Source organism: Paramormyrops kingsleyae, chromosome 23 (assembly GCF_048594095.1).
Source record: "Paramormyrops kingsleyae isolate MSU_618 chromosome 23, PKINGS_0.4, whole genome shotgun sequence".
NCBI lineage: Eukaryota > Metazoa > Chordata > Actinopteri > Osteoglossiformes > Mormyridae > Paramormyrops > Paramormyrops kingsleyae.
In genome coordinates, this window is record NC_132819.1 from 9464287 (window position 1) to 9476774 (window position 12488).

At 48.6% G+C, this 12488-nt stretch overlaps 1 protein-coding gene across 5 annotated transcripts in view; it reads right to left on the reverse strand.

The window, feature by feature from the left end:
* The window catches only part of arpp21 (cAMP-regulated phosphoprotein, 21), a 58585-nt gene that overhangs the window by 22359 nt on the left and 23738 nt on the right, over window positions 1-12488 (reverse strand). For 3 of the 5 annotated variants that reach the window (XM_023803915.2, XM_023803917.2, XM_023803912.2), the window contains 5 exons: window positions 11706-11844; window positions 10267-10345; window positions 9241-9300; window positions 8679-8822; window positions 2212-2320 (listed from right to left, as the gene is read on the reverse strand). In XM_023803915.2, coding sequence (XP_023659683.1) covers window positions 2212-2320; window positions 8679-8822; window positions 9241-9300; window positions 10267-10345; window positions 11706-11844 — 531 coding nt within the window. The remainder of the gene's footprint in view (window positions 1-2211; window positions 2321-8678; window positions 8823-9240; window positions 9301-10266; window positions 10346-11705; window positions 11845-12488) is intronic. The other 2 variants (XM_023803916.2, XM_023803914.2) reach the window with 1 other exon arrangement.

Below are 12488 nucleotides of genomic sequence, written 5' to 3' on the forward strand. Positions count from 1 at the left end.
CCAACCTGCACAGCCGCGCACCTCTTACTGCTGCAGTCCAGGTAGCATCGTTCAGGCCTGCCAGCTCTCACGCATCTGGCGTGACACTCACACTTTCAGCCTCTCATGCTCATGTAAGGAATCTTAAGGCAAATCTGTATTATTCCGTTATGAACCTAAAATTAGCTACATCAAAAACATTGGGTAATTCGCAAATCCTACAGATAGATTTACAAGGTTATAAAATTGACATACATGTAAGTGCATGTGCATGCGTGTGTAGACTTGTCTGGAAAATCTTCTGCCAGCCAGCTGACCAAAGTTGGCCACCCTGATTGCTACACTTGAGAAGTTGGGCCCTTCTTGGCAAAGGAGCTGAAATGTTCTCCTCAGAAAAGCAGCTTATAGCCTGCAGGCTGCCAGCTAGTGCCACATTGAAATCAGCTGCATTTACAAACATCGTTGCTGATGATTGGTGAAGTTGTTTGAAATACTGACAGGAAGTGACCTGACTGTAACCCCTGCGAGACCTGGACCAGGGCACCCACTGACCTGTGAGGACCCGCCCACATCCAGTGGCCACACCCTCTACATTACTGTCCCCATGGAAAGTCAGCAGCTGCCTTTTTCCTGCCTGGACATGCATCTTTCATTCCCTCCGCCTTCATGGTAGGACGCAGCCAAATCAGCTGCACCCGACTGTCAGGGCGATGGCTTCATCGTTTTCTACCTCTCTCGTATCTCTGGCTTAAGCTTTCTGAAACGGGAGCCGTCGCCAAGGTCTTATGTGCCAAGCCTCACGGCCTGACTGGAGTCAACATGGATGCTGGGACCCGCATCTTGACCCAGATTGTTTCTGCAGACTGACACCATTTCGCTGCCCGCCCAGAACCCTCAACTGGCGCTTCGCCTCCGGGGGCCATCTTGGATTTTCAGAGAAACCCCTGGAAGGACTTGCCCCCCCAAACATAAATCACTTTGATTCAGTTATCGATGCATGTCATCACTCAGCAATTAAGGCGAAATGTGATGTTTGTTGAATTATAAACCTCTGTTAGCAATGACATCAGCAAAGCAAATTAGTAACGATTATGCGGCATGGATCCTTCCAGTTCTGCGTGACGCCACCCTTTCCACAGGCGTCATCTGAATTGTAAACCAGCTATAGAGTCTACAAGCTATTATGATAACAAATGTGGTAATTAAGTGAGCCGTGTGAAACATAATGAATGGTCTTGGCTTTGTTACTAGGGGCTGCTCTGGAGGCTCTGTCACAAACAGCAGACCTCAGCAGGGGATGCACCATCAGATGGGGGGGCCGCAATAGAATTAGTGTCACCCATCCAGTCTACGCTTTGGTCGAGAACAAGTGTTTGTGCTGTGACATTCCACATTAATGACAAGCTAATCATGACATGTGTATGTGTGTGTGTGTGTGTGTGTTGGAGGGGGAGCGGGTGGTGATTGAGTGTTATGCTGAAGCTAGTTGGCTTCTGGTCCCAACTTTACTCTGTTCCTGTAGGTCAACAAGTAGAGCATCGTGGTAACAATGCAATAGCCAGGGGCTTAGGTCACAGGGGCAGATGTACATTTTAAACATGTAAGCCTTCCCTTTACCGTAAGTTGCTTTGGATAAATGTCAGAAAAATTAATAAAATATACTTCCCTCGATGTTTCAGGGACGCCTGTGCGACCATGAGCAGCCACCAAAACAAACCATTTTCTGAAAACAAGCGATGATCCAGTAACCAGCACCCTATCTGACAAATGTAATTGGCCGAAGGACATCGCCATGGCAGCCTAACGACAGGGCAATCCATACAGATCCATGAGGCGCATCTCTGAAATGATTCCTGGATGCACTATGTACGCTGGCTCAAATCGCTCAAGTGCTGTAATGAGAAACGTAACCGTCTGTAACCAAAGCAGTCGCTGTGGTGCTGCTGCTTTTAAAAGGGGCTGTTGGGGATCTGTCAGCCCGGGGTCGCCCCGGCCGTGTGGGACGAAGCACAACATAGGAAGGACCCCAACATGGGAATATGAGAGCTGCCACCTCGCCCTGTGATATCCGTCTCGTGTTTTGCACTTTAATTATTGTGAAAACCCTCACTGTTTGTATGTTGTACTGTGGTCCTGGTGGAACGCTATTTCATGCCAATGCACTTGGAGCAGCAGTGACACCCCTCCATGTTAATAACTTATTTACAACTATTTCCAAATGTATTTACACACCAGATTTTCATCCTTGTCGATGCTGGAGTTGTCTCGCTTCAAGATGAACCTCTTCTGTGAGTCCTCGCCCTTCTCGTCTTTCACGTACTCTCCAAAGCGCTGATCAGGTCTGGGCCAGAGAAGACGTGACAAAAAGCGGCTCCGTCACATGACAGACCACAGTCAGGCATCATTTACCAGCAAAAATTCATCCGATGAAAGCAAGCGCGGTAATAAATACCCTCACAGACTCACTGTCGTCATTGATTCCGCCCAATCGCTGACCCTGGGTCTAATAACACATTTCAGATCTGCAGGCTCGTGAAGTACAAAATGATTGCTGAGATATACTGCTTACTGCTTTCCACGCCGTTCAGACATGTTCACTGCAGGCACTCGGCCCATTATATCGATTAGCGAATTCCAACGACAAACAATCAGACACCGCAATCTAACGGCTGCCGTCAAAGCCGTGTCACAACAGCATTTTGCTGGAAATGGATACTAATGCAGTGAACACTGCTGTGTGCATATCAATTTATTATCAAAGAGTTTCTTTGCCTGTAAATTAAATGTATATAAGGACAGGCTCTGTATATATGGGAAGGTTCTGAATATATGGGCAGGCTCTATATATAAGGGCTCTGTGTATATGGCAGGCTGGTGCCTCTCCCAGTACAGCAAAGGCATTTGGGAGGGGGGGGTGCCTATACAACAAAAAATGTCACATCCATCCATCCATTTACACACAACTTATCCAATAAGGCAACAAGCTACAAAGCAGCTTTCCACTCAAGAGAGGAGCAGTCTGTCCCTAACGGATAACATCAGGGTAGTAATTCATTCTCTGATCTATTCACCTGTTCTTTATATTCCAGAGTTTATCATCATTCTGAATTCTTTTGTAGTCTGTATTTGCCGTTATTTTTCATATGCAAGAACTAATATATTTACAAAATTAAAATTCAGAGACAGGAAAACAAAGAGCATTGCACTTTTGCTACTCTCACACAGAGAGAGGACGCAGACATCAGCATCCGATGTAACATACTGTACAGTATGTAAATAAGGTAAATTACAGGGAGCCAGAAAAGGAAGATTTAGGGAGTGTTCTGTGTGTGTGAATCCATCCCGCCATGTCACAGAGGTTGTTTTTTTTCCTGCACTGTTGCCACTTGCGTCGTCCCCGCCAGAGTGATGACCTGCAGCTCTGTGTACATTAAGGGAAATGAGATTTGGCAGGCAGAGTCTGCGTGCCATTGGCCCGCCCGCGAGCCAATCAGCGCAGCTGAGCGTGCAGCACACGCCCAGGTGCACACACACACACACACATACGCCCCTCTAACCCATTGTGGGTTACGGGCAAACACGTCCGTTCATCTCCACGGGCAGCAGGACAGCTGCTTGGCTCTCACGCTCCAAGCTCACGATGGATCCAGGAAGGAACCACAGCCGCTAGGCAACTATACCCCTGCAGTGAGGGTCCCAGGGGGCGTCTCACAGAGTAAATGAAACTGAACTACCAATGGCCTTAACCAGCCGAAACCTAACGCTGGTTCTCGGCGACAGTGACCCAATGTGCTCCTCCAATCATCATCAGTCATATTCTGCTCTGATATTTTTCTACTTTTATATTGTGACATTAATTGTGTACAGGAGACTAGCTTGACATTTTGGGACCCCCCCCCCCCCCCCCCGATAAAACGTCACCTTGGGGCCTCCTGCTCCTCTTTCGCTATATGATTTTACAATTTTATCTATCCAAAGGCCCCTGTTAAGTGCTGGGCCCCCTGATTCTGTCAGGGTATCCAAGCCCCTACTGTGGCCCCTGTTAAGTGCTGGGCCCCCTGATTCTGTCAGGGTGTCCTAGCCACTACTGTGGCCCCTGTTAAGTGCTGGGTCCCCTGATTCTGTAAGGGTATCCAAGCCCCTACTGTGGCCCCTGTTAAGTGCTGGGCCCCCTGATTCTGTCAGGGTATCCAAGCCCCTACTGTGGCCCCTGTTAAGTGCTGGGCCCCCTGATTCTGTCAGGGTGTCCAAGCCACTACTGTGGCCCCTGTTAAGTGCTGGGCCCCCTGATTCTGTAAGGGTATCCAAGCCCCTACTGTGGCCCCTGTTAAGTGCTGGGCCCCCTGATTCTGTAAGGGTGTCCAAGCCACTACTGTGGCCCCTGTTAAGTGCTGGGCCCCCTGATTCTGTCAGGGTATCCAAGCCCCTAGTGTGACCCCTGTTAAGTGCTGGGCCCCCTGATTCTGTCAGGGTATCCAAGCCCCTAGTGTGACCCCTGTTAAGTGCTGGGCCCCCTGATTCTGTCAGGGTATCCAAGCCCCTAGTGTGACCCCTGTTAAGTGCTGGGCCCCCTGATTCTGTCAGGGTATCCAAGCCCCTAGTGTGACCCCTGTTAAGTGCTGGGCCCCTGATTCTGTCAGGGTATCCAAGCCCCTAGTGCGACCCCTGTTAAGTGCTGGGCCCCCTGATTCTGTCAGGGTATCCAAGCCCCTAGTGCGACCCCTGTTAAGTGCTGGGCCCCCTGATTCTGTCAGGGTATCCAAGCCCCTAGTGCGACCCCTGTTAAGTGCTGGGCCCCCTGATTCTGTCAGGGTATCCAAGCCCCTAGTGCGACCCCTGTTAAGTGCTGGGCCCCCTGATTCTGTCAGGGTATCCAAGCCCCTAGTGCGACCCCTGTTAAGTGCTGGGCCCCCTGATTCTGTCAGGGTATCCAAGCCCCTAGTGCGACCCCTGTTAAGTGCTGGGCCCCCTGATTCTGTCAGGGTATCCAAGCCCCTAGTGCGACCCCTGTTAAGTGCTGGGCCCCCTGATTCTGTCAGGGTATCCAAGCCCCTAGTGCGACCCCTGTTAAGTGCTGGGCCCCCTGATTCTGTCAGGGTATCCAAGCCCCTAGTGCGACCCCTGTTAAGTGCTGGGCCCCCTGATTCTGTCAGGGTATCCAAGCCCCTAGTGTGACCCCTGTTAAGTGCTGGGCCCCCTGATTCTGTCAGGGTATCCAAGCCCCTAGTGTGACCCCTGTTAAGTGCTGGGCCCCCTGATTCTGTCAGGGTATCCAAGCCCCTAGTGTGACCCCTGTTAAGTGCTGGGCCCCTGATTCTGTCAGGGTATCCAAGCCCCTAGTGCGACCCCTGTTAAGTGCTGGGCCCCTGATTCTGTCAGGGTATCCAAGCCCCGCAGACGCACCTGATTGCATATATATGTATGATGTAACATGTATGATAACAGCGGTCATCAGTAATTTGCGGCTGCACAACTCTGTCATTCCCAGTATCACTGCAGTGTTAACAGGAACCTGTACAAACTCCACCATTAGATAATGTCCTAAGCTGGATAAGTAGACAATAACGCAAAGAAAATTGCAAAACTTGTCAATCCTTGGCTTTTCTGACAGAAGACAATTCTATCACTTTTTTTCCTCAGACATCTCAGAAGTTTCTGATGTTTAGAATGAGTACACAATTAGAGATGACTGGAAGCCAAGGTGGAACCTGCAGAAAAACTTCACAGAAACAGGAATGGTGATGTAATTTTGTGAAATCTAAAAAATCAGCAGTCAAATTGCCACGCTTGCACTTCAAAGCTCTCCGATGTGGCTCCAAAAGCTTGTCTGCACGAAGATTCACTGCCTTGGATTCAGCCTTGAGCTGCGGCAAAGCGGAAGAACTTCTGACTGATCTTGAAACAGCAGAGGTTACGACATGCCGTGTTTACAGTATGTCAAAACTCACAAAAGACTTACTAGGCCTTTACCAATTTGAATAATAACAAAATCCTTTGCCAGTAGATATTAACTGGCAGATTTTTGCTATTTCTTATCAGTTTTTTTTTGCTTTATCAAAAGCGATTTTAAAAACCCGTATAATCCAGGCCTTATCAGATTATTCATGCCAAGTAACTTGCTGAAGAGCAGAGCAGTGAAGCTCTTCCTATAACACGCTAGTGCACATGAAACTAACACGCTAGTGCACATGAAGTTAACATGGTAGTACGCATAGGATGACCACTTGTCTGGATTTTGTCTGGACAGTTCGTTTTTCAGCCCTCGATCTGGACTGCTGTTGAGTGTCCTTCTTTTAGCCCCTCTGTCCTCCTTTTAGCCCCCTGGTCCTCCTTTTACCTCACTTCTTCTCCTTTTAGCCCCTCTGTCCTCCTGTTAGCCCCCTTGTCCTCCTTTTAGATCACTTCTCCTCCTTTTAGCCCCTCTGTCCACCTTTTAGCCCCCTGGTCCTCCTTTTAGATCACTTCTCCTCCTTTTAGCCCCTCTGTCCACCTTTTAGTCTCCTTGTCCTCCTTTTAGCCCCCTGGTGCTCCTTTTATCTCACTTCTCCTCCTTTTAGCCCACTTCTCCTCCTTTTAGCCCCTCTGTCCTCCTGTTAGCCCCCTTGTCCTCCTTTTAGATCACTTCTCCTCCTTTTAGCCCCTCTGTCCACCTTTTAGTCTCCTTGTCCTCCTTTTAGCCCCCTGGTGCTCCTTTTATCTCACTTCTCCTCCTTTTAGCCCACTTCTCCTCCTTTTAGCATCTCTGTCCTCCTTTTAGCCCACTTCCCTTCCTTTTAGCCGCACTGTCCTCCTTTTAGCTCACTTCTCCTCCTTTTAGTCCCTCTGTCCACCTTTTAGCCCCCTTGTCCTCCTTTTAGCCGCTCTGTCCTCCTTTTAATGCCCTTGTCCTCCTTTTAGCCCCTCTGTCTTTCTTTTAATGCCCTTGTCCTCCTTTTAAACCCTCTGTACTCCTTTTCCTTCCCCACCCTACCTGCCGCCCGATCAACAACTAGCACCACTCTCTCCCTGCCCCGGTTGCACAAAAAATGTGAAACACCCATACACACACACTATAGAAGCCAATTGTTTTTTATGCTGTACTCTCTAGATAAGAAGACAAATATTGTAACAGATATACCATCCATGGCTCATCCCCGTCCCACCCGCCCAACAGCATTTCATGGGTGTCCTCCTATTTAAGCCTTAGATCTCCTTTCTGGGCACCCTAAATACAACCTTAAGTAGGTAACATGGTAGTATGCATGCTGGTAACCTGCTAGTACACATGACACTAACATAGTAGTACACATGATACTAACATAGTAGTACACATGGAACTAACATGGTAGTACACATGGAGCTAACATGGTAGCACACATGAAGCTAAGATGGTAGCACACATGAAGCTAACATGGTATTACATATGAAGCTAAGATGGTAGCACACATGAAGCTAAGATGGTAGCACACATGAAGCTAAGATGGTAGCACACATGAAGCTAAGATGCTAGCACACATGAAGCTAAGATGCTAGCACACATGAAGCTAAGACGCTAGCACACATGAAGCTAAGACGGTAGCACACATGAAGCTAAGATGCTAGCACACATGAAGCTAAGACGGTAGCACACATGAAGCTAAGATGCTAGCACACATGAAGCTAAGATGGTAGCACACATGAAGCTAAGATGCTAGCGCACATGAAGCTAAGATGGTAGTGCACATAAAGTTAACACAACACTACACTTGAATCTATCATGGTAGAACACATGCAGCTCTTTGGCTCCTCGCTAACGCTTTCACAGCCCCCTCCCCATGTACTGCAATCTGAAGAGCCTCAAATGGCTTTGCTCTTCAGCCCCTATGCCACCTTTGCTGTGGATCTAAGGCATTAGCGCTTGGCTCTCTGCGATTAGTGGTCGGCCCTCATGGGGCCTTTTAGCGCCACTTCAGCGGCCTCGGCTCTGCTGCCACTCCAGCCACGTGTGCCGTCGGGCTGCGTACGTCCGGCGGGCTTTGGCTGCCAGGCCCTATTACCGCGGGAAAGCGTCTGATACGCGACATGATCCCCGCCCTACGGGGCAGGAAGAACACACAGCAGGGATCGAGAGGGAGCAGGTGCCCAACGCAAGAGCAAAGTAACAGGACACATAAGGAACAGGAGCTCTTCTGGCAAACCCACAGGCAGTAGTCTCCATTTCAGGGACAGACCACCCAGAGCAGAATACTAATCAGCACTAAACCTGACAAGGGCGAACAAACAACAAAATAACAGCAAACGGCAACTAACAAGCGCAATAAAGGGACACTTATGTAACCGATGTGTCAAAGCCTATTTATCGAGCCATTCTTCCGAAGCACATCCATAAACAGACCCCAGACTCCAGCCAATCAGGCAGGGGCTGGCATCACAAGGACCAATCAGGCCGAGTAACTCAGCCGCTTCCCATCCGCCTGTGCATGACATACACCTGCCATGTAACAGCTTTTAGTCATCAGATCACATTTCAGAAACACTGGCCTAAGAGCCTTTTTACCAGTGTTTTTTTTATGTAAGCCAAGAGTACTCCTGTCTCCTGTGAAAAGGGACAACCAGCCAAGATGAACAGCCACTCTCACGCAAACGTGACGCGTGCACTAACACACACACACACTCGTAGTGCTGGCTTTTCATCACTACCACTTCCCATCTTCAGAAGTACTGAAAGTTTAATCGCTTACATTCTCGTATTGCTTGTTTTGTTGATGATGACGGACTTTCCGGTCTGGTCCACATTGTGGTCCATGCCGAAGTAAGCTGCTACCCGGTGCACAAGCATCCTATGGTAGGAGGACATCTGAGGGAACTTCTTGAAGGGGTTGCTGCTGGGGGAGGGGGGGGGGTGGTAAGGGGGGAGGTGGAAAGGACTGCTCAGTGGTGCAGGAAGTGAATCAGGTTTGAAAGGTTAAAGCAGCTCTTAAAGCTCTTAAAGCCTTATAAAAATACCTTTTTTCTGCTGGGTCTCAGTATGATAAGTATGTTCAATCAATATATTGTTTCTTTCCATTTACTTCATTTACCAGACATACAAGTGAGACAAATAGCACATTAGATTTATTTATTGGTTTGTTTATTCATCAAAGAGCATTGCAAAAGTGCAATGCTCTTTGTTTTCCCTGACAAATCCCCTTTTTTTACAGGCATCCACAGAATTAAGCTTACTGGAACACAGACACAGGCAGATATACAGACATACGCACACACACACACACACACACACACACATGCACAGTCACTACCTACCTGTTGTCTGTTATGAAGTCGATCATCTCCTGTTCCAGTTTCAGGAGCATCATTCTGTCCCTGTCATAAAGCCAGCATGAGACATTAAAGTCATTCGGCTTTCAGCACCTCTAAAGAGCTGAAGTGACAGCGGTGGAAAGCCAGCAGTCTGCTGCCTGGGCCACCAAATGACACAAGGTGCCTGGGGGCACAACTGTAACATTTGTACCATTAAATTAGTTTGGTGGCTGCTTTCGTGCGAAGCCTTAAAATGAGTGGAGTAAGTGGCACGCACGACAACGGGCAATACTGTGCGATCAACAGGCCCAGAGTGTGGTCTGCCAGTGAATGTTCTGGAGGTTCTAAGGCTGTGCAGTGTGGTCTGCCAGTGAATGTTCTGGAGGTTTCCCTGACGCTGTGCAGTGCGGTCTTGCAGTGAAGGTCGCTGTGACCCGACATGCTGCATGCAGACGGACTCGCCACGGGTTACTGGGCAGCCACAGTGCAGCTCTGTGCATGACACAGACTGAATGCTTGCTCTGAGCTGCGAGGTCAGCTCCACCACAGCCCAAATCCACCGATACACCACGCTACGTGGCACTCGCTCACATCCATACAGGAGCCACATCTCGGCTGAACCTCATGCAATTTAAAATCAACCATGCTTTTTGAAATGATGTCCACTGTGTCTTTGTCTGTTATCTCTATCTATATTCCTGTCCTTTTCTATCTGTCAGGGACAAAAACATTATCAGCCCCGTACTGAGAAACACCAGAAACCCCATAATAAAAATTACCTCCAGCAATTACACTATATAAGGCTCTCACCACGGTTAATTAAATCATGCATTGATGCAGAAGTTTAGCTTTTAAAAATTTATAAAGCCTCCCCTTGTTCCAAGAATTACATTTGTGTATATGTATGTGTATGTATGTATGTATATATGTATATATGCAGGAATGTGGTTGCTATGGTATGACACATGTATCATACATTCAGTAGGATTATCACGCATGCGGATCTCGGCACACATGCCGTTGCCCCACCTGGGATTTTTCTGCAAGGTGTTCACTAAGAAGTCATGCAGGTCGATGCCCGTGGAGTCCGTGTACTCCTGGCTTTGCTCTGAAAGGGAAAGGAGGTCAAAGGTGACTCCTGACAGTCGGCATAGGAGGAGGACGCCGCGGACGCCAAGCTGCCCCCGTCATACGCTGCTGCCCGTGCTACGCTCGCTTCGCCCTCTGGGAGGGGACACCCGGACGGGGACGGTGAACAGATGGAGCTGAGGACATGGGGCTCAAGAGAGGCCGGCTTGGTGCTGATGTGATCTCCCTCACTTCCAGAGCAGAGACGGGGGCGGGGGGGGGGGGGGGGGGGGGGGGGCAGTATAATCAATGGAAGTGTCAGGGAAGAAAGAAAACACACATGAAAAGGGTTTTGTTTCTGCGGCTGACATTTCAATTTCTCTTGAGGACGGCTAAGTTTGGGGTCCTTTGTCTGAGTCAGAGGCAGCGGGAGGACAATAGCTGCGGTAAAAAAGCCCTCTGTCATATTCGCCACAAAGCCTGACAAGTGCCATTGTGCCCATAAAGCGTACAGACATGCCCCCCCACGCTCGCCCCCACGTCAGCCGTGTGCACTCTCACACACACCATGATACATGTAAGGTGCCCCACCCAGCCTAAAGTCATTGGACACGCAACGTTATGAATAAAACATGCTTTTACGTTTTTATTAATAACATGTCGCCCAGCCTGAGCCTTAATGACTGCTTTAGTATGTATCGGAAATCTGCGATGCGTTATGGAGAACGATTTCTGGGAAAAAATAAAAGAAGAGCTTTTTTATATTCAATCATTAGTCCGCCGTGGCGAGGAGGGCTGTCTAGACCTCGTCCTACTTCTGCATTTCGCTCTCAGGATGAAGCTGGGTCACCCGATGCCCAATGCTGATCGAACACGCACCCTAACCAAAAACACCCCCCCCCCCCAACAGGTAAGGCTATGTTCCCTGAAGCCTGCTTTTGCAGATAATTTACATATATGACATTAACCCTGAATCCCAGCAACCCCTTAAATGTTTTGCTCCAGGAAGTGCTGGCTTATTCTGGAGAGACTCATCTGCTATGCGAAGGAATGCAAGGAAGCGGCCATTTTCTGAGCTCCACTGTTTTGATGGCAGGAAATATAAAGGCTAGTGTTTGTATGTCGCAAGTCGTTTGCACTCTCAGGGAGATGAGTTGCTGCAGCACAGACGAGCAGATCTTCCCTGCCCTAATTAGGCTTGCCATGTGATGTAAGGATGAAACAGCTGGTTAGGTAGCCTTAAAATATTACCCAGAATGCAGCATACTGCAGCTTGCTACAGACCGAGCTGGGATTGCGCTAGTTAGCGATCCTACCCTGAGTGTGGTGGCTGTGCTGGAAATTAATCACAGCAGTACAAAGGCTTTAGCTGAACACACTGTCTTCCCCTAAAAACTCACCTTTTGATAGCATACGGATTTTTGGTTTTTCATGACATCTGTCTGTCTCTTTGCTTCTGTCTTTCTCGCAGTCATCTCGGCTGGGTTTGCTGTCTTCCTGAACACAAGGCAAAGCGGTATTCTGCAGCTGAATTGAACCCTGCAAATGTTTAAAAAGAAAAAGAAGTGGTGAGAGAAACATAGTAAGTGACTGAGCACAGGTGCAAAATAAATCCCACTTTGGGCCTGTAAACAGCAAAGGTGTTCAGTGGAAAGAAAAAACAGTTTTGACTTTCTGATGTCAGGGTAGCAGATAATACTTAAATTTAATCAAAACTTTCTCCCATCGATCTTTATAATGGGCCAGTTAACCGTATTATAAATCCTAAATGGGACTCCTGGTTTGAAATTATGCAGAGTCTAGAGAGATTTATATATTGAGACCTGATCCATATATTTTAATTAGCATGAATCGCAAAGATTGGGGTTTAATCTGGCCCCAGGGCTGAAGAGCGGTGACAGGTCTTGGTTTGCAGTCTAATGAGGGAGGGAAAGGGGAAGCGTGCGTGCCATGAAACACCAGATGGACTGCCCTGCTGAACCGGAGCAGCAGCTCGGCTTTACAGACAGGGTGGTGCTGCTGAGCAGGAGCAGCGACTCAGCTTTACAGACAGGGTGTCACTGCTGAACAGGAGCAGCGGCTCGGCTTTACAGACAGGGTGGCCCTGCTGAACAGGAGCAGCGGCTTGGATTTACAGACAGGGTGGCGCTGCTGAGCAGGTGCAGTGGCTCATCTTTGTGGAC